This window comes from Callospermophilus lateralis, chromosome 3 (assembly GCF_048772815.1).
Source record: "Callospermophilus lateralis isolate mCalLat2 chromosome 3, mCalLat2.hap1, whole genome shotgun sequence".
NCBI classification, from domain to species: domain Eukaryota; kingdom Metazoa; phylum Chordata; class Mammalia; order Rodentia; family Sciuridae; genus Callospermophilus; species Callospermophilus lateralis.
In genome coordinates this window covers 30,980,931-31,007,551 of record NC_135307.1, presented here as the reverse complement: position 1 = coordinate 31,007,551, position 26,621 = coordinate 30,980,931, and the positions used below count along the sequence as shown (strand labels likewise).

At 42.2% G+C, this 26,621-nt stretch overlaps 1 protein-coding gene across 1 annotated transcript in view; it reads right to left on the bottom strand.

Moving 5' to 3' along the window:
• Positions 1-1,564: 1,564 nt before the first annotated feature.
• Dpf3 (double PHD fingers 3) overlaps positions 1,565-26,621 on the bottom strand; it is a 251,647-nt gene continuing 226,590 nt past the window's right edge. Inside the window, exons 11-13 of the mRNA XM_077109052.1 lie at positions 12,463-12,575; positions 2,152-2,233; positions 1,565-1,635 (exon numbers count right to left, since the gene is read on the bottom strand). Of these exons, the coding sequence (XP_076965167.1) occupies positions 1,565-1,635; positions 2,152-2,233; positions 12,463-12,575 (266 nt within the window). The remainder of the gene's footprint in view (positions 1,636-2,151; positions 2,234-12,462; positions 12,576-26,621) is intronic.

The following is a 26,621-nucleotide window of genomic DNA, read 5'->3' as shown; positions in this document are numbered from 1 at the left end:
CAGCAGGGTAGAAGTGTCCCAGCCAGCCCGAGTCTCCGGGGGCTTCTTCAGCAGCTGAAGGACTAAAAATAACCTGGGCCTTTGTTGTAAGCTGCCGGACCACAGAGATGGGGCAGGTTTCAGGGAAGCCGAGCCTGCGCGAGGGTCCCACTGACTGAGACCTGCCCTTTGGGTAAGTGATTTTTCCAGAAATGTGTCAGTTACTGTGCTGTTGCTACAATTCAAAGACAGTCTGATCCACTGCAGCCCACGGGGCTGTATTCCAACAGACAGTTCTGGGAATCTAGGCCCTCCCCACCTCTTTCTTCTAGAAACATGTTTGTTTTATAAAACAAGAGTCCAGCTCATATGGGGGAACTTAGGAGACAAGAACAGCCCACAGGCTGAGGGTTCTGAACCATTGCCACCCGATCACAAATAATCCATCACCCTAATCATCTGCTGGAGTAACGACCTTCTCTCCTCCATCCTAAAGTTTCCAGTCAGGTCTCAGTAGACAATCGCAAACATACACTCTAGGGAAGGAAGAAATTGCTTGGGCAAAGGAATTGGTAGTGTCGCGTCGATACTGAAGGGGTTCTCCAGGCTGCGGTCCCTTAAAACCAACATTTGGACACTGGACAGGGTAGGCTTTGCTCACCCTCCCAGTGCTTGGATCCCACCAGGGGGAAACAAAACTAGGCCTCTAACCAGCTTGGCTTGAAGGCAGAGTCTTGACCGTTCTTCTCTGTCCATAGGCTGTGGCTCGTCGCCTCACAAGGCCTCGGGCTCTGAAGGTCAAAAAACCAGTTTATCCTGATGGACAACCAATACTGACTGGCCATGGCAGGACCTCAGCATCATTCTCCCAATGTTTCCTCCCATCTCTGGGTCCCCAAACCCCCACCCCCCATCAAGTGATAACACAGTGGATGAAGGACCCCCACCCCGACTGTGGGGACCACTGCTGGGGTTCTAGAAAGTACCACTTCCTCTTCACGGAGACCAAGGAACAAGAAGGGAGGTGGGGGGTGGGGTCAAGTCTCCATCTTCAAGATGGCTTCTAGAATCCAAGTCTAGAAGTTTCCCCGTGAGGCTTGTGATGAACAACAACTTCTCCATGGCACTTCATTCCTCTGGTGAGAATGTAGGGTGAAGGGTGTGAGCTGGGGGTGAGGAGGATGTGCACAGATCTCTTGGAACACCATAGATAAAAAGCATCAAGTCACATGAGTGGTTGACGAGTGGTCACAAAACGGCTTCCCTTAAATTGGAAAGCCGTGGGAGGGGCGCAGTGCTAAGGTAAAAGTGGGAGGGTTCCACAGGGCTGGGGCTGGGCCTTGTTCTTCAAAAGTGCAAGATCCTTCTGGTAGAAACAAGGAGGTGCTGGCTGAAGTACCATCTGTGGGGCAGGAGGTAAGTAGATACCGGGTCCTCTCGGTTCTCTATTCCATGCCCTTCTGTGACTATTCATTTTCCTCTCCGTTGGTCTGTCTGGATGTATGGGAGGAGGGCTCCATCTGGTTTAGACTGGGCTCTGGCTCAACCTCTCCAGCAGCAAAGTCACATGCTGTGACCTGGGGCTCTAGGCCTGGCAGCCAAAGGCAGAGGCTTTCTCTTTGAGCAGTTCCCAGCATAAGTGGCAGCTCCAACTTCCTATAAGACACAAGATGGCATTAGTAGCATCCCCTCTCTAACTTTGGAGGCCCAGCCCGGTGGCCCTAACTTCTTACAAACCCTGTTTTTCCTCAACGTTCATAAGAGGCCCAGTCTCAGTCCTGAAAACAAGCTGGCATCTGCCACTCAGCAGAGAGTCCGTGCTCAGAGATGATCGGCTAACCCATCATAAAGACCCTCACTTCTTGGTCACGCCTCTTCACCCACATCTCTGGGCCTGGGCCATTTTTCCTGGATGCTCACACCTCCCCCTTCGTCTCAACCACCTGTCTCAACCTCTTGGGCCCTCAAGTTGGAATTTCAGCTGGTTGAAGTGTGCCTCAGTTTCCTCGAGCGTAACATGCTAGCGGTAGTCGTACCTACCTCATGGGGTTGTGATGATTAAATGAGACAAGACATGAAAAGCCCTTAGCTCAAGGCCTGCACCACAGAAAGGGCTCAAGAAGTGGTAGGAGGAGGAGCTGTTGTTGTTACTGTTGGCCTCATTGTCATTACCTTCTGGGGGCTCTGCCACTGGGGGATTTAAACAGTACATGTGATAGCCACGGTCACAGTCATCGCAGAAGAGTAGCTGGTCCTGGCAGAATACAGAGCAGGCAGAAGGGAGGAGAGAGATTCGATTATTTGGGGCCAATAATCTGGCCCCCACTCATCCCTCCAGGTGACTTTGGAGTCCTCATTGTCCCCTGGACATGGCTTGTGCTAGATTTCCCTGATTCCCAAGCTGTACACAACTTCTCCCCACCCTAGGGTCCTGCTCAATTCATACCTCCTCCAAGAAGCCTTCCTCAGCTACCCACTCACGTCCAAGTCTAAAGGGATTCCTTATTCTTCTAAATTCCTATAGCAAATAATGCTGCTTCCAAAGGGCAGAAAACTAATTTTATGCATTTTTCTATTTCCCATGATGATTGCCTCGTATATAGAAAGTACTTTAAATATTTGAAATTTTTAACTGGAGTCCTCCGGTCTCTACTCTTTCCATCTGAAAAGCAGATGACAGCTCTACTTGGTGGTAAGGTTCATGAAAACACAAAATCTCTTCAGGGTTTCATCATGTGAATGTAGGACAAAGCAAGCAGAACCCTTCTTCAACTTCCAAAAGCCTTCTCCCAGGCTGGAGGCTGCAACACGAGTGAGATCAGGGGAGAGGGTGTTTTTTGAGGCCAGGAGATCAGTTAGAAGGTTGCTCTAGCCACCAAAGTGAGAGAGGTTGGTGAGTTGAAGTAAGACTGTGGCATGGAAGAAAGAAGTGGGTTTTGCTCCATTTAAAAGTCATTAATTAGATGTGGAGAGTGACAGTGAAGAAATCAAGAATGTCTTCCAGGTTGTGAGTTAGGCAGCAAGCCAAATGACAGAGTACCCACTGAGACATGGGCTGGAGAGTGAGCCCATAGGAAGCAGAGGGGAATGTCAGCTACCAATCTCCTGATCACCTAGTAGGGATGAACCTGGAGGCAGCTGGAGACCTGTAGAGAAGTCTGGACCTGAGATATGGACTTGGAAGTCATTGATAAAGGACAAAGGTGGCAAATGAAGGTCCTAGAGTGGAGAGCAGATGTCATTGAATTGATGCTCATAGAAGGATATCCTTGAACCCTTTGAAATGATATGCAAAATTTTGTTTATAGATAGAAATGTACTTTTTTTCCTCCTAAGGAAAGAGTACATCTATAGCTTTCATTGAATTATCTGAAATTAATTAACCCACAGAGGTTGCTGAGAAGGACAAGTTGGGGGACACCAATTTAAGAGACAAGAGAACAAAGAAAATTAAGAAGCACAGTCCAAGAAATAGGATGAAAACCCGGGCGTGATGGTTTACTCCCCAAAACTTGTAGCATGATATCAGAGCTGAAGAAAGCTATATATGGTGATATGCTTAAGGGGTAATAGGAGAGAAGTTAGGATGGAGACAAAAAAAAAAAAAAAAAAAAAGCAAGGGACTTGGCAGAAACGGTATTACTAATGTCCTAAAGACATCAATAATCCCTACTCTAGGGATCATATGAGAACTACAAAAAGGTAGAATACCCTGGATTGGACTTTCTCAGAGAAAAATCAGGACTTGGGCAGTTTAAATGCATTTTTCACAGGTTGATCATTGACTAGCACCATTTCTCTTCCTTTCTGTTTTCTTTTCAGGTTAATTTCCTGACAAAACCACCAAGAACCCCCCGTTCATGCTAACTTCCATGAAAAATACAATTTAAGGACATCTTACTACCACGTATCTAAGAATCAGGGTCCACCTCTGGCTACACTTCCAGTAGAATGGGAATCTCATTCTGGGACATATAGGGAAATTCCTGGCCATGTTAAAGAGGTCCTAATGCCCAAGCAACCTCCTGACTCCACACTCCTTCCCTGAACCCTTTCCTAAGACTCTGCCAAGTCAACATCAACAACAACAGAAAAGCACATTAACAGTTTGTAAAGCAAAGACCACAATCAACCTAAATGTCTGTCAATAAAGGACTGGTTGAATAAACTGATGAAGAACTATGCGGCTATAAGAATGCAAAATACATCTATATATTGCTCTGAACTTATTTCTAAGATATTCAGTGAAAAAAAAGCAGGGTGAAGAAAACATGTATCATGGATTCATATGTATGCATATATGCTTACACTTAAACAAAATGAAAAGATAAGCCATACTTTTTTAAAAAAATGATCACCCATAAGCAGAGTGAGGAAAAAGCATAGAATAGGTAAGGATAGAAGCTAGATTTTCATGAGTATATAGTTCTTCATAGATTTGATTTTAGAGCCAGTAAATATTTTACATAGTCATTAAGCAAAATTTAAATTATAATATGTCCCTATAAAACAAACAAAACACAACATAAAAAATCCCAAAATGAATATAATTACATATCCAGCTGGTGGTATAACCACACAAAAACTATTCCAAGTGACTTTAAAACAAGTAATTTGAATGTACTTCCTTAGTAGAATATTTGTTAAAGACAAAAATAAATGCAAATATGCACTTTTTCCGGCAATTATATATCTTACATATATATACATACATGTGTGTGTGGATATTTTTTTGGTGGGGGAGGTATTGGGGATTGAACTCAGGTCACCACTTGACCACTGAGTCACATCCCCAGCCCTATTTTGTATTTTATTTAGCAACAGGGTCTCACTGAGTTGCTTAGCACCTCACTTTTACTGAGGCTAGCTTTGAACTCACAATCCTCCTATTTCAGCCTCCTGAGCCACTGGGATTATAGGCATGTGCCACGGCACCCAGCAGCAATTATACTGTGATGATATTCTAGAACTTTTGCATGTGTAATCAAATGAGTAATAATGTTGGTATCATTGAGAAGCAAGATTTTTGATATGGCTGAAGAAAAATACAAATGTAAAATCAATGAGGTCAAATGAAATCTCCACAATTGGTGCTAGATATGAACTGGAATATTAACATAAATTCATGGTGTGTTTCATCTTTAAAACACCCACAAAAATATTTTCTAGCTCCATCCATTGAGAATGTCCCTAGGCAATAATAAACTATTATTTTTAAAGTAAAAATTAGCACCTCCAAAAACCATATTATGTTCTCTATAGACCATTGCCCACTGAAAGGACTAGTAGTCTTTGGAGAACTATCTGATTTCAGGTCTGATGGGATGAAATGTGCCAATATCCTTACATATTAGAAAGCAAGGAAGCTCCCAGAGGCTTGGGAGGCTGAGACAGGAGGATCATGAGTTCAAAGCCAGCCTCAGCAAAGGCGAGGCCCTAAGCAACTCAGTGAGACCCTGTCTCTAAATCAAATACAAAATAGGGGATGTGGTTCAGTGGTTGAGTGCCCCCTGAGTTCAATCCCTTATACTCCCCACTGCTCTCCTCCAAAAAAAAAAAAGAAAAAGAAAGCGAAGAAGCTATCAAATGTTATTAGGATCATGTCCAAAGGACTTAGTTGCCAGCCTGAATATGTTTACCCTGATCAAAGATAAAACAATTTTAACTATAATGGATTGAAGCAAATGAAATATATTTAAATCCTTGAGTTCATAAAGATAGTATTCTTAAACACCTATTCTCCTTTGGGAGGTGTTAGGAAAATATCACAATTTTTTAATCTAGTTATTTTGAATTTTACACTAAGGAAAAAATTGCAAAAAAAAAAAAAAATGGTAAAGATTTTGTAAACACTTTACTCAGCTTCCCCTAATGTTATCATCTTACATTACCACGGTAAAACCAGGCAACAGGAAATCACCATTGGTATGACACTGGTCTGTTATTTTAATTTCACCACTTTTCTCACTTATATTGTGTCCTTTTTCCTGGGATCCAACCTAGGATCCTACATTGCATTTATTTGTGTTTTCCTCTTGTCCCTCAATCTGTGATGGTCCTTCAGTTTCTGTGTCTTTCGTGACATTGGCACTTGGAAGAGTGCAGGTCAGGGACTGTAGATGTCATTCAGTTTGAACTGGACTTTTTCTCGTAAGATTAAAATAGGCATGCGTTTTTTGACAAAAACACCATTGCAGTTATGCTGTGCCTTTCTCAGTACACCAGGTCAGGGGGTCGTCCACGATGGTATGTCTTGCTACTTGGAATGTTAACTGTGATCATAAGGTAGTCATTGCCACTTTTTCCATGTAAATCCACTATTGTCCCCCTCATAATATATTAATAAGTAATCTTGTTGGAGGGAGAGTTTGAGATTATGCACATATCCCATTTCCCATTTTCTGCCCACTAATTTTTATATCAGTTAATGGTTATTGCTTGCAATAACCACAAATGTGATGTCTCCCTAATGATGATTTTCCTGTTCCTTCTACATTTATTCATTGGAATTCTGCACTAAGGAAGCGCTTACCTTCTCTCCACTCATTTATTTATTCAACGTTTTAAAACATAAGTGTGGATATTTATTTTATTCTTCAGGTTATAATCCAAAAACATCATCATTTAGTTTCTCACATTTTCCTATATTTGACCACTGGGACTTCCTTCAGGTTGGCTCCTGTGTCCTGTAGACATGTCCTATCGGTTTCTGAGTGCTTCCTTCCTTTCTGACACCACAAGATGCTTCAGGCTCATCCTGTGTCCTTTTCCCCAGTCCTGGCATCAGCCATTTCTCCAAGGACGTCTGGTTCCTTTTACTAAGAATGGGACAAAGATTACCACTAAACAAGGAAGAGAGGTGGGAGGGAATGGGAGGGAGAAGGGGAATTGCACGGAAGATGGAAGGAGACCCTCATTGTTACACAAAATACATATATGATGGTGTGAGGTGGAAGGGAAAAAGAGAGAGAGAGAGATAAGTGTCCCAGTAGATTGGGTAAAGAGAGGTGATGGGAGGGGAGGGGAGGGGAGGGGGGTAGGGAGGGCAGCAGAATACAACTGACACTAGGATTGCTGTATGTATACACATGGATGTATAACCAATGTGATCCTGCGATCTGTACACGTGCAAAAATGAGAATTCATACCCTATTTGAATCAAATGTATGATATGTCAAGATCATTGTATTGTCTTGAGCAACTAATTAAAAAAAAAAAAAAAGAATGGGACTGAGAACCAACATGTGGGTGCTATGCATTCTCATTGCTTCTGAGCTGTCATTGCTTCTAGCTTCTGGCTATGAATTGAATTTGGACAGTGCTCCCCAAAGGTCTAGATGTTAAAGGGTTGGTCCCAGGGTGATGACATTGGGAGATGCCTTGACCTTCAGAAGGTGGAACCAGGTGGGCGGTTCTTAGGTCATTGGAGACATGCCTTCAAAAGTTGGTGTAGGACCCTGTTATTTTCTGAGCTCTCTAATTTCTGGTTCATGATGTGAGTGGTTTTCTCCAAAATGTGCTCCCTGTCCAGAACCTTATTAGAAGCCCAAAGAAATGGGGGCCACCTGGTCTGAGACTGGAATCTCCAGAACAATGAACTAAAGAAATCTTTGCTCTTTACAAGTTCATTGCCTCAGGTATTTTTTGTAGTAACATGAAGCTAGTATAGTCTTCCTTTCCAACAGTTCTAGGAAATAAACACAGGTGTGTGTGTGTGTGTGTGTGTGTGTGTGTGTGTGTGTGTATAAAATATTATATTTAAAAACATGAGTTGATATTGATACTTCCTATTCCAATCCAATGCCACACGGTTCAATATAGCCTTCTTCCTTTGTTATTCTTTCTCTGACATTTAGAAATCTGACTCTCACTGGCCACAATATTGTTATTAGTTCAAGCCTAGCATGAACATAGAGTAGTTTTATGATTACTATTTCATATACCAATGAAAACAAATCTTCTAACTAGAGTACAATATTTGTGTGCAGTTATTTTGTTTTTAGCCTTATAATACAGAGTCACAATACTATTTTTAGAAATTACTTAATGTAGTTCTTTTCCCCACACTTTAGTATGGCTGTTATATATTTATATTATAGCTGGATTTGTTTGTTACTGTTTTTATTACATTTGCTTTTTTTCCACATCCTGGCTGACTAAGTATTTATCTTTTGGGGAGATATGTGAAAACCTTATCTCGATTCTAAGATTCAGAGCTATACAAAAATATATTCTCAAAGAAATGTTGATCCTCCCTTATCCCTTCTACCTCATTTCCATCTTACCATTTTTTCTCTGCCGGATTCCCCTGTATTCTTCCTGTATTTCTTTTACACAAATGCATAGATGTATATTTTCTTTCATCTACTTTTTTTCTCATAATAAAGGCAGACATGATAGATATTGGATTTTACTTTCCTGAAAGTCATTCCATACCAATTCATAGGCATCCTTCGTATTCTTTTTTACAACTGTATAGTGCTTCACATGCTTGGTCCATGGTTTATTCAACCATTCTTCTGTGTATGGACATTGAGATTGTTTCCAAAAATTTGTAATTATAAACAATGCTACCATAAGTCACTTTTTGCATATGTTTTTCCATACTGTTGAGGTAGATTCCTATGAGTGGAAAGCCCAGTGGTTTTGTTAAGCATTACCAAATTTCCCTCCAGAAGGGTTGTCCCACTTTGTATTCCCTTCAACAGTAAATGAAGGTACCTGTTTGCCATACTTTCAAGGGAATATAAGGTCATACTTTTTAAAATTTTTTTGCCCACTAGATGAGTAAGAAGTTGTATTCAGTTTTGTTTTAATTTGAGTTTCTTTGAGTGCATTTATTTCCCATGTTTCAGGTCCATTTTAATATAGTTGATGAATAGTCCTTCACATTTTTTTTTCTCATTTTCTATCAGGTCCCTAGTCTTTTGTTCCTCATTTTTAAGAGTTCTTTACCTACTAGAGACATTTGTCCTTTATTCTTGGTACATAAACCACAAATACTTCCTCTTAGTTTGTCAGTTGTCTTTTGACTAGATCATATTTTTTACTTTGCAAATGTCTTATGAAACTGAATTGATCAGTATTTTATTTCATTGCTACTAGATTTTAAGTCACAGTTAGAAAACCTTTCCCTATATTTAGAATAAAGAGGAATCACTCATGTTTTCTTCTACTACTGGTATGGTTTTCCTTTCTACATTTAGATTCCCAATCTATTTGGAGACTGCTCTTATGTCTGGTGTGAGATATGAACCTAATTTTTTCTTTTCCCAAATGGCTACCCCCATTGTGCCAGCACCATTCATTAAAAAGTCTATCTTTGACGTGGAAATTTTATATGCAACCTTTATCCTATCGTACATTTCCATATGTAGGTGGGTCTATTTATGTGCTTTCTATTCTATTCCAGCTGGTCTATTTGCCTACTCATGCATCGGTATCATACTGTTTCCAGGTAGAGACTTTCTCATGGGTTTCCATGTCTGGTAGAGCCAGCTTCCATTATAGGTTGTTTAACCAACATTTTCCTGTGTATTTCTATGTTTGTTTTTCCATATGAATTTAAGTGTCAACTTATCTAACTCTATAAAAAAATGCTTGTTGGCCCTGAAGTAAATTAAAATCATAAATTAGCTTAGGAGTAATTGCCATCTTAAGAATGCCGAGTCATCCTACCCAAGATCACAGTATATCTTGACATTTGTTTTTTGTGTCTTTTCCAAAGTTAAATCTTCTCTTCATATAGGTTTTACATATTTGTTGTTAAATACATTCCTCTGTATTTCTTATTGTTGCTGTTATAACTGGACTTATGTTTTCTAACTGGTTATTTTTTTGTATATATGAAGATTCCTAGGTATATTCATTTATATCCTGTTAATTTTTGTGCTTGAGTTAGCTTTATCATCGATTCTCTAACGTTTTCCAGATAAACCATCAAATCATTTGAAAGTAGAGTTTTACTAAAGGTTGAGTATCCCTTATTTTAAATACTCAGCACCAGAAGTGTTTTTGCAGATTTGAGACTTTTTCAGATTTTGGAATATTTGTATGTACATAATGAGCTACCTTGGGAATGGGACCCAAGTCTGAGGGCAAAATTCATTTACATTTCATATGTTTCAGCTTATACACAATAAGCTGATGGTAATTTTATGTAATATTTTTGAGAATTTTATACATGAAACAAAGTTTTGTGGTATAGAATTTTCTACTTTGTGTCACATTGGTACTAAAAGTTTTCATAATTTGGAGAATTTTAAATTTTTAAATTAGCAAGGCTCAACTTGTATTTTGTTATCCATTCTTATGTCTCTAATTGATTTCTCCTACCTAGTTGTTCTAGCTAAGCCTTTAGAATAATTTGAAAGGTAGAATAATTGGGAAGTTAGTAGAATAATGAGCATCCTCACCTGATTCCTAATCGTAGTGGAAATGCCCCTAGTGTTTTCCCCATTAAATAAGATACTGGCTTTAGTTCTAAGTTTAAATATTTTATCATGTTAAGAAGGTATCCCATAATTTCTATTTTCTGGAGTGTTTCATGAATTATTATTTTAACCACCATATTATTTTGAAAACTGGTAAAGGTAAAGAAGCAAGCATTTATCCTGCCTTTTCTATATATTCTATACCTACAAGCTTGGGTTAGTTTCTCTTTGTAGAACTACTCCAGCTCATTTACAAAGAAGAAATTATCAAACACAAATTTCACTGATTGCAACCCCTCATGAAATGGTCAATCCGATTGAGGGTCATCAATAGAGTCACCTCACAAAAAGAAAAGCTATTTTACATACCTCCTGATAAAAGCACACATCATCATCTACAAAGCAGTCTTGCCAGAAAAAAGAGAGATGGGGAGGCAGACACAGAGAGAGAGATGGTGAGGGGAGAGAGGGACAAAGACAAAAAGAGAGAACGTGAATTAAGCCTCTAGCTCTAACTACCAATTTATAAGAAATACAAAGAGACAGAGGGAAATGTCAAACTCCACAAGGAGGCATTCAGTAAAATACAGTTACGGGAACTCTGTGGAACAAATGATATAATTTCTTCAACAACGGATTTAAGGTGGGCAAGAGAGAGCAAGGTAGAGGGTGATATGGTTTGGATATGAGTAGCCCCCCCAAAGCTCCTGTGTTGATACAGGGATGTTCAAAGGTGAGATGATTGGACTGTGAGAACTGTGACCTAATCAGCCCCTTCTAGGTTGAATAGACTGGCTGGATGGAACTGTAAGCAGGCCGAGGAGCATGGCTGGAGGAGGTAGGTCACTGGGGGCATGCTCTGGAGGTGCGCATCTTCTCCAAAGCCCTTCCCATCCCTGCCACCCTACTCTCTGCTTCCTGGTTGCCAGGAATAGAGCAGCACTCCTCTGCCATGCCCTTCCACCATGATGCCCCGCCTCACCTTGTACCCAGAGCAATGGAGTTGGCCCACCATGGACTAAACCTCTGAAACTATGAGCGAAAATAAATGATCTATCCTCTAAGTTGTTCTTCTTGGGTATTTTGGTCACAGTGACAAAAATATGACTAACAGAGGGGAAAAGTATACATTATTTAAAGAAAAAATATATATATATCTGGTATAGGAGATTTAACCCAGAGGTGCTTTACCACTGAACTGCATACATCTGTAGCCCTTTTTATTTTTTAAGACAAGGTCTCACTATTTTTTAAAGGAACCTCAAATATATATCGACTAGTTACAATGCATGGGGCCTTACTTGGATTCCAATTCAAATAAAAATACTTATAATGCAACTTACTGGATATATGTTTATATTAAGGAATTATTGTTTTTTTAGCTCTGTTAATATTTGGGGGGTTTTTGTTTGTTCATCTGGTTGGTTGGTTGGTTAAAAAGTAAGTCCTTGTCTTTTTTAGATACAGGTGACATATTGGCAAGTGAACAGATATTAGAACTATGACTAAGTTCTATGATTAAGAAGGTAGTAGTATTTCTAAAAGATTGGGCATCTACTGACCATTGTTGAAGCTGGTGTTGGGTTATATCAGTTTCATTATTTCACTTTGGTATGTTTTAAATTGTTCATAACAAATTTTTTTTTGAAATTTCTGTATTATTATATTTACTTTGTAGGCCAAATGAGATCATGCGCTGTGGAATGTAGTGGGAACAACCAAGTGCAACCCAGCAACCCACCTCTAAGCAATAGTCCCCCTGTCAGACACTAAGCCCTGAGGGCTCATGGCCAGGTTGCTCCCAAGGGCAAATGGCCATCCAGGCAGCCACTGCCAGCCACCTACTGCATCTCTTGGCAAAGGCACAAAGAGCACCAACAGTCCCTGTAGCACAAGGGGCCAAGGGATGTGGAGGCAAACAAGGTCCCACTGATGTTTTCCTCGGGAACCCAGGGCTGAGAGTCCTGTCTTCCTCTCCTTCCTTCAAAGGACTCCCAGCCGCTTGGATCCCCCCGCCCCCAACCAACAACAGGGAAAGCCCCAAACTCACATCATTCTCCGAGGTCCCACAGAGGATGCAGGATTTGCATTCTATGCACTGCCACTTGTAGGTCTTGACAGCCTCCGTCATGTTCAGGGTGAACTGTAGGCAGGTCGGGTGACCTGAAGGAAACCAGAAGCAGCAGCATTAGGGCCAGAGGTTCTGACCTGTCGCCCGCATGCACCACTAGCCCAAAACACATCTAGGCCCAGTGTGGAAAAAGACCAGGGTAACACAAGCTGGGAAACAGGGCCCTCCCCACTCTCCTCACCAACCCTTCCCCCATTACATCAGTTGGAGGCCCAAAGGGAGAAACGAGCATCAATCCCCTTACCAGGGATAAATGCCATCCAGCCCCCCTTACTCAGGGAACCATGCCCCCGGTAAGCCTGCTCAGTTGATGAGAGCAGAAAGTGGTTATTGGAGAGAGCAGAACACACAGCAGAAGGCAGCCCCCGGAGACACCAGCTGTATCTCCCAAGGCCCAGCTTCAGTCATGGCAGAAGGAACATGTAATTGGTTAGGTGGGGCTTCCTGATCACACTGCCTTGGAATACAGGGGAGGAGGTCATATAAAGGTTTCCAGGGATGGTGCTCAAAGGCAGTCAGTGGCATTACACTGTATCAGAGTGTCTGTGCTCACAGCCATGGGACTAGCAAAAGACCAAGCCCTGAACAGTCAGTCACAGGGACTAGGAGAAGGAAATGATGCGGGGGGTTAGGGATCACCCTTCTCCAGAGCTTCCAACTCTGCCAACCCCACTGTATGGTGCATCCGATTGCCTCTTTCATGTGAGGGCGTTTGGACCTTAAAGGATACTCTAGACAGGGACAGCAATTAGGGTTAGCTCCACCTAGTGCCCTCCATGGACAGGATCCCATATGGTAGGTACCTTGGGCCAAGCCATGTCCCAGCAGGAGGTGCGCATGTCTTCCTTTCAGACCTTCACAGAGTAGCAATTCTCCTGAACTCTAAACCTATGTGTTCCACTGGACACTTGACCTTTCCATTGGAAATCTCTCAGACTTCCCAAACTGAACCCACTGAAAACAGAATGACTCTTCTCCTCAATTCTCTGTGTTCTTTCTATAATCTTCCTCGCCTGAGTAAGTTTCATTGCAATCTGTCCACCTCACAACACACTTTTCACCTAAAAAGGGGTCCCTCCCTCCCTTCCCTCCTTCCTCCCTTTTTTCCCCTACTCCCTCCCTAACTCCTCTCCTTCTTTCCTTCCTTAAGATTTACATTTTTATTTGTGTTTTCTTATCTTAAAAGATCTTTTCACCTATTTGCTTGGAAATAATGATAGCTTTGTAGGAAATTACCAAATATAGTCGCAGACCAGAGGTAGACATTTAGGAGCTTTTGCTAAATAAGTGGGAACTGAAACCATAAGAAGCAATGAAATCATCTAGGAAAAAGAGAACAGGGAGAAAGGAGAAGAGAGGAAAAGGTCTAGGACTGAACTTTGGAGAACTCAACTATTTAAATATCAAAGGAAAGAACCAGCAAAGGACATAGAAGGAGGGTCAGAGGTAAGAAGCAACCTAGGCAAGTATGGGGTGATCATAGCTAAAAGAAGAGATCCCAAGAACGAGGATTTGGCTTACTGTGTTCCTGCCACACGTTCTTGAGCTTGTCGTTGCTCCATTAAGACCCTGAGTGGGGGAGTGTTGGCAGATCAGAGCAAACACACCCAACTAATAATAACACTCTCCAGAAGCGCCATCTTCCTGAGGAAGGAAGGTCAATGATTCCAGAACGTGGCAGACTTGTGCATCTGGAGCTGGGTCTGTGGGTGGGACGGGCCTGGTGTGTGGGCTTCCTGCACCCAGCAACACCCCACAGTGTTGAGAGCCACTTCTCAGTTCTCGTAGACTGTGCTCTGAAGGCATTTTCTGAGATCGATTTGGACAGAATGGTAGCAAGCAGGTTTGAAACTCCTTGGAAGTCTGTGAAAAATTCCCACAGGCTTCTTAAGATGGGCTCTGGCTGCAGAGCTCCTACTTCTCTTAACTCAAGACTTATCACTCAAGTGTGAGAGGAAAGAAGGGGATGGAAAGAGTATTGCAGATTTTCGACCAGGGAAAGGACAGGGCAGTCATGCAAACAACTGCGGGCAGGTGAGAATATTGTGCCCAGAATTAAATCCTCCTGTCAGTGCCACTATACCAGGTCAGAAGTCTGTTTCCTCGATCCAGAAAGTGGAAAACTCATTTGCCATATAAAACTGCAAGAATAAGATTTCTTATCTACCATGGAAATGACTTAATAATACATACTATTGGACAAAAGAAAAAGTTTCTAAGGAAAGTGAAGCTCATTTCTTTATTTGTGCCCTGAACTAATTCCTGAGACCCTTGGAGGTAAGAAATAACAGATACAGAATTTCCAATCCAAGGTTGGAAGAAAAAAAAGGGTACATTGCTATAAAGCAGTTCACTTATAGATTCCTATCTTGATCTCTTTGTAAGTTAATCACCAGTTTCTAATGTACTTACTTGGAAATTTCAATTTTCCAGGTCTTCAGTTTTCTTAAAGCAAGGAATACCTATATTGCTATTTAAATAGTCCAATGTATTGAAAAGGGAGACAACTCTTCCCAGGTCCCTCTGGGTGCAATGATTCAACCGAACATTTATAAGATTCCAATTACCAAAATGAATTTAGAAAGTGATGCAGTGTACATGATTCATTCCAGCCAGATTATTAAACACACACACATACACACACACACACACACACACACACACACATACACTCACACACACTCCATTCCTCGGAGATCCTCCAAAATTGTTCTATCAGGAGAATTCAGTAAATTTCCCACCCATTCGCTTCGTTGATCCAGTAATGCACTTGGTATAAGGAGGCATTCCTCATCCAGCCTTAATTCCTTCCCAAACTGACCTCAATTCTCCCTAGAGTTGCAACAGGAAATGTCACCTATGGCCACTATATACAGGAAACCTAACTCCTGGGCTGAGCTTTCGGGTAATAGGGATTTGGCCTCAGGGTACCATTTCAGCAGATGGGAAGAAACGGGAAACAGTAGGATTTGGGAAACTTCTCAGACAGAAGACAGGCTGTGAAGCTGGAATACCAGATGTTTAGGGCACTAGAGTCAACTGAGCTCAATAAAAAGAAGATGGGCTTCTAGGAGCAATGACGGCTGCCTTGCCACTCAAAGAACACATGTGCACAGATGTGGAGAATGTTCCAGGGGCAGCAAGTGGGATTTGGGGCATTCTGGGGAGAAGACACAGAAGTAAGCATTCGTGCAAAACCAGAGTTAGGGCTACATTCACAGATGCTTGTATGTCTCTACCCAGCTGCCCACAAATATGGATGTATTCAACCTTTTGGGGAAGAAAATATTTAAATACACCTTGTTGATTAAGCTCATATTATGATGGTGACTTAGCAGCTAACACAACACACTAATCAGTCAACCTCGCCCCATAGATACTTGATACAGTGAGAGAAACAGTTCATTTTCAATAAAGCCTTGGCAAAAACCAGTATACAAACTGCTATGATGTGTCTCTTACATTATGACCCTTATTAAAAGAGTTTTTTATTTCATTATTGCCAGTATTTAATTTGGACTAGGCTCAGCCACATCACTGATTAAATTAGAGGTCTAGGGAAAAAAAATTATCTTGCTAGGTTTGTGCTGAAAATATAAATAAAATAGCTACAAATAACTGTGGAACTAGCATGGTCTATTATTTATTCGTTGTGAAATTATAAACATCTAATTATATTTTATCACCTTATTTATCAATGTTGATCTCTCCAAAAACTAATTTCTCAGGAAAGGAGAACCTAAATATCCATGGTCTCAGGCAAATAAGTACAAAATTCAAATTGTGCTCTAGAAATCATATTATACAAAATACACAGCATCAATTTCAACCTGAAATAACAACAAAACATAGTTTCCATGTGCATTCATTAGAAAATAATTTGGCAAATTTCTAACAGTTTTCTATACTCATACACGTGTGAAATTTTTAATATTTACATATTGCTTGCAAATATATATGAAGCTTTAGCTAAAGTATTTATGCAAAGTACAGTTAACTGAATCATCATGCTAAAGAGTAATTTGAGGAGAAAAAAATATATTGCTAGCTCACTTTGGGAAGACAACTCATTTAATCAGATCCATTTCCATTCATATTTCTCTCTCTCTCTCTCTCTCTCTCTCTCTCTCTCTCTCTCTCTCTCTCCCCCCTCCTCTCTCTCTCTCTTTCTCTCTCTTTCTCTCTTTCTCTCTCCATTTCTCTCCCAACACCCTCCATTTGAGACCCAGAAAGAAGCCTCTGATTCATTACACCATTACACTTCATCTGTAAAGAGGTACCCCAATTCTAAGCAATCAAGAATCCAAACTCTTTACATACATATTCTGACTAGCATGTTAACTGGGCTTCTTGTGTATTATTTCTTCAGTCCTACTTTGTAAACCTTCTGCAGTGGTCTGCAAGCTCACCTCTGTCTGCCTAGAAGTTACTTCTCATGCTGAAGACACCCACAGATTCCTAACCACAATGGCAGTCCACAGCCAGCTGAATGGCTCCCTTTTTTCTTACCATTTTTTTTTTATGTACTTCAAAGAGGACAAAGAAGAGAAAGAAAGTGGAAAGGACAGAGACCAAACAAACAAAAACACATTAAAAATTAATGATGGTGTGAGCTGTGGCTGCCTTTTGCTTGGGCAAAACACCTTACCGTGCAGCAAGTTCAATACGTCTTTGAGGTCTGCTTACGCTCCCTCTCAAGCTGTCAAGCTCTTCTACACTCAGGTATCATGCATGCACACCACAGGGGTTGCTGCACCAATCGTTATTATAAATAACCATGCACAGCACATTATGCAAGAAGAGCGGGGGCACTTTTGATGGACTAAACAGCAAAGGGCTCCTGGTGCCATTCTCAAATGGCCCTAGAAATCCCCCACTTTCACTGGTCAAATATGGTCCAAAGTAGAGTCTTCTGGAAATGGATCTACACCCATCTATAAATGTGAGGACATCGTGATTGGTTCTCTTAAAGTGAAATAATGGGATGGGGAAGCCTTGACCTAGATTTATATGACTTACTTGATTATCCCATACTGAGGCCAAAGCACAACACTAGAAAGATGTCAAGAGTAACATTAATGACCCCAAAGTTCCTAAATCATCACTGTAGCTGAGGATCAAAGGCAATTGATCCATTCCTTTGACACTATTTGTTGAATAAAACACATGTGGCAGGCACTCTTCTAGGTACTGGGGATATAGCAATAAGAAAAACCAAACCTCTGTCTTCCTAGAACAACTGCCACAATTTGAGATATGTTGTAGCATCTGAGTCCTTTGGAAGAGTAATTTCATCTCTCTGGGCACTAGGATAAGAATATGTTATTCATTATTATAGGATATTATTATAGGATAAGAATATGCTATTCATGAAGTGTGGCTCTATCAATGCCACCCATAAATAGTATTTTTAGAGATACTACCAATCCCAAATATCCTATCTACTTGGTGGAATAAACAAGGCTTCTAAAATTTTCCAGATTAAAAAAAAAAAAATTTCCAGTGGAAAAAAAAAAAGAAGACATTAAAATAGCCAATAAGTCCTTCTAGAATTCATGTCAATTTTTCCATGTTGACCAGCCCGATCTAGTCCAATATCAACATCAAAATATGGCCATGGCAGAAAGCAAAAGAAGTCAAGAAATCCAATGCACCTCTCTCATCAGCCACACCACCCATCCCCATGCCATACATTGGGCCCGTACAGATGAGCTTTCATGAATCTTCAGGCAGACAGAGGTTTGGGGTAAGGTTCCTTCCAAGAAGAATATTAGATCTGGGTTGAACTGGTTGTGTTATAGGAGAAAGATAATGCCAGCCAGGGAGTCGAAGAAGAGGGTCATCCATAGGAGCAATTCAGTTGACTCTTCTTTTAAATTCTTAGCTGGATTTGTAGCTTATTGGCTACCATCTGCCAAAGTGATGCTTGCCCCACAGCCATGTATGAAGGCCACTCTGAAGTACTGTCCAGAGCTCAACATCCATCTGGGATGCAAATCCCTGACATCGGGAGTATTCAGCCATGGGCTCTGGGTTTTCCCCAGGAAAGTGAACAGAAGAGGACACTGTCATCTGTGTGCTTCCTTTTGTCCTGAGTCAGCCCAGCAGGGTTTTGTGGTGTCTGTAATTGATGTGTAGCTGGTGGAAAATGGCAGTCATTTGTCATCACTTGATTGCCTGTGATCCTCAACTGCCCACCTTCCCTGAATTAGAAGATGAATCCATAGGTGGTTTAAGTTCTTGAGTTGTCTGAGGACCTTTGAGGTAGCATTTCCATTTTTTTCCTTTCAAAGAAATTTCTTAGAGTTGTGCTAAGTCAAAAGAAAATGGATGGCTTCTTGCCTTATTCTAGGTGAGAATGGATAGCAATCCTAGAAACGCCTAGAAGTAGAGTTCACAACACTAAGACAATTGTGTTATATTTTTAAATCATTTTTTTATCTAATTTTGAGATTTCTTCTGACTTTGCAGTCTACAGAGTGCCTACTAACTGCCAGGAACTATATTAGATGCTAATGTTTCAAAGATGAATGAGATATGCATCGTGCCTTGGGGAGCTCTAGTTTAATAGATGTGGTTGGCAACCTGTAGTGTGGCCACCAATAGCCCCACCTCCTGCTTCCCACACCCTGTGTAATTATAAGTATGGGCTGCACTTCATGACCTCTAACTAGCAGAATATGACAGCCAAGATCAGGGATTTGCAAGCAGAAGTGATAGGATGTCACTTCTGATATTAGGTTAATAAAAGTCGGGGCTGGAGTTGTGGCTCAGCAGTAGCTCACTTGCCTGGCATGTGTGAGGCCCTGGGTTTGATCCTCAGCACCACATATAAATAAACAAATAAAATAAAAGATCCATTTACAACTAAATATATATATATATAAAGCCTATAGCTTTGATCTTGAGCACTCTACCTTGTACTTTGTGTATGTGTTGTATTTTGAGGTGCTAAGGATTGAATCCAGGGCCTTGCACATGCTAGGCAAATGATCTACTTCTGAGCTATATCCCCAGCCCTCTCTTACTCATATGGAAGGTGCCCATATGACAATGAATGAAAAGAAGTCTTGGTCCAATAATTGCCAGGAAGAACTAAATCCTTCCCAAAACCACGTAAGTAAGCTTGGAATCAAATCCTCTCCCAGTTGAGCCTTCGGGTATTACCACAGCCCTGGCTGACCTGACTACAACCTCATGAGACAACTTGAGTCGGAGACATCCAGCGAAGCCCTGCCTAGATTTCCAACCCACAAAAACTAGGATAATGAGTGTTTATTGTTTCAAGCTACTAGGTTTTAGAGTAATTTGCATGCAGCAACCAATAACTATTTGGGGAAAGACAATTTTTTTAAAAATGACTTAACACAATGTGATAAATGACATAATGGAAGAATGAATAAAGTTGATACAGATGGGAAGTCACTGAGAGGAGATGGCGTATTAGGGGGGCCTTGAAGGATAAATAGGAGTTTTCTTAGTGAAAAAAATAAAATAAAACAGAGAGAGAGAGAAGAGCATGACAGGGAGATGGAAGAGCAAGGAAATATGATGGTCCACTCAGCCAAAGAGGAGTAATTCAAGAAGCCCAGGGGAAAAGGGGAATGGCAGGAAATGATGTTAAAAAGGTAAGGGAAAGATTATGAAGAGACTCTTATGTAGGCACAGGAATCTGAACTTGACTCTGAACACTGAGGACTCCTTGGAGGCTTTAAAGGACTGATTTTCTTGTACTCATGTTTTAGAGAAATGACTCCAGTGGCAAGTAAATAAAGTGGGGGTGGCTGGGGAGGGTCACCAGCTGCATTCATGTATTCAACGGATTTTTTACTGAGCACATATGATACATGCTGAGCAATGAATAAGAGAGGCAAAAAATCCTACCATTGCGGAGCTTAGGTTCTATTGGGGTCACGGGTGCCAGATAGGCCTGGAAATCGTGAAAATAAAAGTAGAAATGTAACAGGTCGTCAACAGGCATGATGCTCACCTCAACATGGGTGTAAGGAGGAGAGAGGAGTCAAAAATGATGCCAAGATGGGGCACAGAGTAGATGTTAACCTGTTAGCTGAGGTGGAGATGGAAAGCTTACAGTCATACACCTCATGACGACGTTTCAGACAATGACGGAGGGCATGTAGGATGGTGGCCCCATAAATTCTATTTCCTGTAGATGTCATAGCCATCTTAGCTTGTGTAAGTACACTCTATGATGTCCACACAATGAAATCAACTAATGATGCATTTCGCAGCATGTACTCGTCATTAAGTGACGCATGAGTGTGATAATGGATTCCATCTGGGCACCATGCATTTGCCGTGCAAATGACTCATTCAGGGGTGATGTTCAGGAATCAGGGAGAAAGTATGAGTCCAAGTTCACAGTCAGGAGAGAACAGCAGGGCAGAGATGTTAATTTGGAAATCATCAGATTTGGATGGCAGAGGAAGACTTGGAACTTGGTGAGATACTCAGGGGGGAGGCCACAGAGCAAAAATTAGAAAGGACTGAGTTGGGAGTAGGGAGGCAGGTCACCATTGTAAATGAAGGCTTTAAAAGGCATCAAGGGGAAAGAAACCCACTGGGAAAGATGAGGACAATGTGGTCAGAAAGGAGAACATGGAGAAAGAAAATGATGATGTCTAAGGAACAGGACGGGTGGTACCACTACCAAATAAACCATGAGGTAAGATAAGAGCTGACCTGGACAAGCCACTAGGAGTTACAACTAGAGCCAGTTCCAAGAGGAATGCACTCTCATGCATCTCTGGATGGCTGGATGCTTCCACATTGTCAAGAGAAGAATCCACACGCAGATGGTCTCAGAGCACACTTTGCCGGCCACAGGCTTTGTCCTCCACACTCAAGCTTGGAAGTGCCATGTGAAATGGTCATAGGATTGTTATCTGACTACATCATTAATAGCAAGTCCATTTTGGGATGCAGGTTCCATGGCCAGAGCTAGGCCCTGCCAGCCTCAGCTTCTGTTCTTCCCGAGGAGATGAATCAAGTCCCACTGGAAGCCATTTCTGACCTCCAGAGGTCGGATTAAGGTTGCTCAGTCCAAGATGCCTGAGCTCTTCCCACAACAGCTGGGGCAGGTCCTGATAGGGGTTCCTTCCCCAGCTCTAGAGTCTAGGTCCCTGGGAGTCACTCAAATTCTCCAGGAGGGCAGGAGGAGCAGCACTGTGAGCCAGACTGGACGTGAGGTGAGGAGGGAATGATGGCTGGGCAGCAGTGTTGAAGGCCCTGGTGCCCTTTACAAATGCCCACAAATCCTTTGATCCTCTTTTTATTTTCAAGAGGTGGTGATATTCCCCTCTTCTTGAACACAGGATGGACTTCATAAGTTGCTTTTAGCAAATACAGTAAGGAGGAGGTAACCGTATGCCATTTGGAGAACTAAGTTGTAAAAGGACACTGTGGGTTCCATTGTGGTTCCCTCATCCTATCACTCGCTCTGGAGGAAGACAGCTGCCATGTTGTAAAGTTGCAAGAAAATGATGAAGTCATCTGCCATCCAAACCTGATGATTTCCAAATTAACATCTCTGCCCTGCTGTTCTCTCCTGACTGTCTTCTGCTATCTCTGCCAAACCCTCTAAAAAGAACTGAGGCACTCAGTCCAACAGTCCAGGAAGGACTCAGGCCACCAACATGTGAGTTAGCTTAGAAGCAACCCCAACTTGACTCAGCCTGGAGATAGCTGCAGACCCCTGAGACACCCTATGAGAGGCCACCCACCCAGTAAGCCATTCCCAGACGCCTGACCCTTAGAAACTGTGAGATAATAAAAGTATTTTTAAGCTGATGAGTTGAGGAGATGTCATTCTCCCCTCCCCACCTCAGTTCTACTCAGTCTTGCCTGACCATGCGAAGCCAGTTGACCCCAGGCCCTCTCTGGGGCCGTCTTAAGTGACCGCCCACTCATCCTAAGTCCAACTCATTGTCACACAGCAATGGGTAACAAACCCAGTGGAAAAAGAGGGACAGTGAGAAATCTGGATGGAAAGCTCTAGAAAACCAGGCATTTGACACAACTCTTAGGCAGAGTCTGGCTTGTGTTCCCAGCCATGGGGAAGCCCATTGCCAGGCTGAACAAAGAATGGCAGAAGCAGAGGTTTCAGATTTTTTTTTTAATCATTTCCTCTCCTCCAAGGAGGGCAAATACTTTTTTTGTTTGTTTGCTTTTAATGGATCCTCTTAAAAGAGCTAATAGTGGGAATATAGCCGACTTAAGGACAATATGAAAATGAGTCAAACAAGGAGGGAATAGGTGTGACCCCTCAAGATCTATAGCAAACGGAGTGCATATACCTTCAGATTCTGGCCAACTCTTTTCCACAGTATGGCCCCAGGAGACCCACTCCACCAAAGAGGCCGCCATCATTAGGCTCTGTTCTTGTCTCTGCTGTCCTGCCTCAGTCTCACCCTTTCTCCTTCCCGCTTCTGAAGCCTGTCTCTCACCTCCAACAAGACTTTCCATTCAATCCCCAGAATTAGAAAGCCAGGGGCTTCCTACCAGCATGGTCAAACTGATATGATCAGAGCAAGAACCCACAACCAGTATTTTGACCTGCAGAAAGTAGTGCTTGAACAGTTTCATGGCCATTACCACTAATGTGTCCAAGTAAGCACATTTACATTCACTGATTTTGTTTGATTCTTCACAATAATCCCACAAGGTAGGCAAGACAGAGATTCTTGATTGACAAAAGAAGAAACAGAGGCTTAGAATGCTCCACGCAAGTCAGCCAGTAGTAGCCCAGAGCATCGATCCAGGTCTTCAAATGCTAGTCCTTTGGGGCTGGAGTGTGGCTCAGTGGTGGAGCGCTTGCCTAGCATGTGTGAGGCACTGGGTTCAATCCTCAACACCACATAAAGATAAATAATATAAAAGTTAAATAATAATAATAATAATTCTAGTCCTTTGTTCTCTCACTACCTCATGTTCTGGAATGGCCAAACCAAATACAGTGTCCCAACCTCAATTTAGCTCCTTTATTTATTTATTTTTTATTATTATTTTTTTATATTTATTTTTTAGTTTTCGGTGGACACAACACCATCTTTATTTGTCTGTGGTGCTGAGGATCGAACCCAGGCCACACGCATGCCAGGCAAGCGCACTACCGCTTGAGCCACATCCCCAGCCCCTAGCTCCTTTATTTTAAGCTGCTAAATATAGTAATGTTTTCCCCTTTTCTGCACAAGAAGTTTGCTGAGGCACAGTAATAAAGGTCATTGAATTTCCCTGTGCCTCAGTTTCTTCAATTCCATCACACAAGGGTATACTAGCTGTCACCTAAGGCTCTTGTGGCCCTTAAGGCTCCAGACTTCCAGTGAAATCTCCCAGGAAGCAGAGCTTGCTTGGATGAGGCAGGGCATCAAGTCCTCACCATCTGGCAGTGACTAATCCTGGAAAGCCCTGGGGAAGAGCTGTCCAGGAGTGAGCCAGTCTGGCCCACACAGAGGGGCTGTGGAGCCTACAGGAAGTAGGTCAGTGGCCTATGATGGCATTACTGGGCTTCAGCTCCTGAGAACCCCAGTGGAGATGTCCTCACCCCATTGTCCACAGGTAATAGCTGCAGCGGGGAGATGTCATTCTCCCCTCCCCACCTCAGTCCTACCAAGTCTTGCCTGACTCCATGAAGCCAGTTGACCAGGACTTGCTGGGGCCATCGTAAGCGACTGCCCATCACAGCTCCATGAAGCCTCTAAGAAGAGCACAAAAAGATGCCTGGCATCCCACAGCTGATGCCACATCAGCCCCAGACAACTCATCTTTACTGTTAGTCAAGAAAAGACCAGAATATTCTTTACTGACCTTACTTAAAACAAAAGAACCAATAGTAAGGGCCCTCATCCTTGCAGTCACCAAACTGTACTACAGTTAAGATGCCTATAATCTCACGCTGCCACACATATACCCAAAGGCCCAACCAAGGTTTACAAGTTCACTGGCTCTTTTTAATCCTTTTTCCATTTCACTTTATGCCTCCCACTTTCCCCAAGTCACCAATTCACTTTCTCAACTGCAATGGCAGGAGAATGGAAAACATGGATGGCAATGGCAAAACACAGTTTCCCCTAGAATCTCTTGCCCAGACTTCTTGAGCACCTAAGGTCCCTAATGTCCTTCAACACCATTGACAAGAGGAAAACAAAATCATGCTGAGCCAACACTGCTGAGAGGAGAAACATCCTTGGGGCTCTTGGGAGCACCTCAAAACCCAGCCCCATCTGGCCTTGCATTCCCTCAGCATTAGCTTCTGACCCCCAATTTTACAGCAGCCCCAGATCTGCACACATATCCTGTATCTTTGTATCTGAGTGCATCTATAACTCAGTCCAACTGATAGATCAGTTCTACTGGCCAAATTTTCATCTAAGATTAACCCAACTTTTCCTGACAATCAAACAAATATTTATCCAACAGATTCATGAATGAGAATTGATCTTGCTGTTTACTTAGAAAGCCAGAGGAGTTGACTTTCTACATGGGCTTTATTTTTTCCTCTAGAGAAATTATAGAGTTTGGATAGCACAAGAGAAAGCAAATCAATGGCTATTTCCAGATACCAGCATCTGTCTTCAGATTTAATAGAAATGATGCCCTCAGTCACATAGTCCACTCAGTTTGTTCAGTACAAAGACACCCATCGATATGGGAGTAATGCAGAAGGGGAGCTTTTGCTGGTACTTTGTAAATGTAGACATTAGCCTCACAGCTGCTGCAAGATTCACAAAGCCCTTCTGGATAAGTAGTGATCCACTCCAGTCCGTAATCAAGGAACTAAAAGCACCAACTATCTTTGAAATGGCTCTGGTCTACCTGGGGGTATGTGTGAGAGAATTAGGAATACATCACCAGAAATCTGATTTCCTCTTAGGAAAAGCTAAATATATGACACATAGGCCACCATTCTGTCCCATACTCGTGGCAGGCATTATTAATCAATTCAGCATCCTCTTCCAACTCACGTGGATAAGACCTAGGGACCCTCCCTATACAGCACTCCAAACAGCCATCACCAGTCTGAGTTGGCACACAAGAAGAATCCTCTTGCTACCTCTGAGCTAGGAGCTATTGAGATTAATAGGTTAGATGCCTCATATGAGAATTAAAGATTCAAACTTTAAGCAGGTCACTGATCACGTATATAACTCCTGTTTTCCCTTCCAGGAGTCAGAGGCCCCACCAAAATAATCAGGTCCGCAAACCAAAGAGTGGCCTTGTTTTGTGGTTGGTATAACAAATCGTCTTCCTACAGTCACATCCTCTTGTTTTCACAGAAAACAGTCCAAAGGACCCTTTCTAGAAAGAAACTTTTTAAACAATGGTCAATTTTTTTTTTCTTTTCCATCAGTGAGGAGTTATCAGCCCACCCATCTTTAAGTAATAGGTAAGCTCCTTAGCACAACAAGCCTCTTTGCTGTCTGGTCACCATTGCTTTTTATAGATCCATGTCCTTTCCCCATCACTGACCCCAACCACCCCTACATCCTAGTCCACAATCGCACAGAAAAGTATTTGCCATGCCCCCCACCCCAAAAAAAGGACTGCTCCATTTGCAATTTCACATTTGCACACAAAGCTCTCTCTGTCCTGACCCTCAGCTCTCACTCACCGGCCAGAGTTGTCAAACAGGTTATCTACATTCTGACTACACAAAGTATGGTCCCTGGACCATTAGCAGGAGCAGCGTCTGGGAGCTTGTTAGAAATGCCCACCCCAGACCCACTGAATCTAAATCTGCAATTTAACAAGATCCCCAGATGCTTCGAGTACATAGTGAATTCTGAGAGGCACTGCCCTAAATTCACTCCCTCCCTTTCTGGGATACCCACTCAGGCCTTATTCTTTCTAACCTGACTTTTCTCCTCATCCTTTCACCAAAAACTTTATTGAATAAGTGAATCCATCGATCAATAGAGAGATAAATGAACTATCGCTTCTACCATGGGCCTACATTGAGGACTTCTATTCATTCCTCAAGTCCACTCCAAACGGCCCCACCTCTGTGACGCCTCTTCTGCTCTCCACTGCAGGTAAGAAACCAAAATGCAGAGAGGATG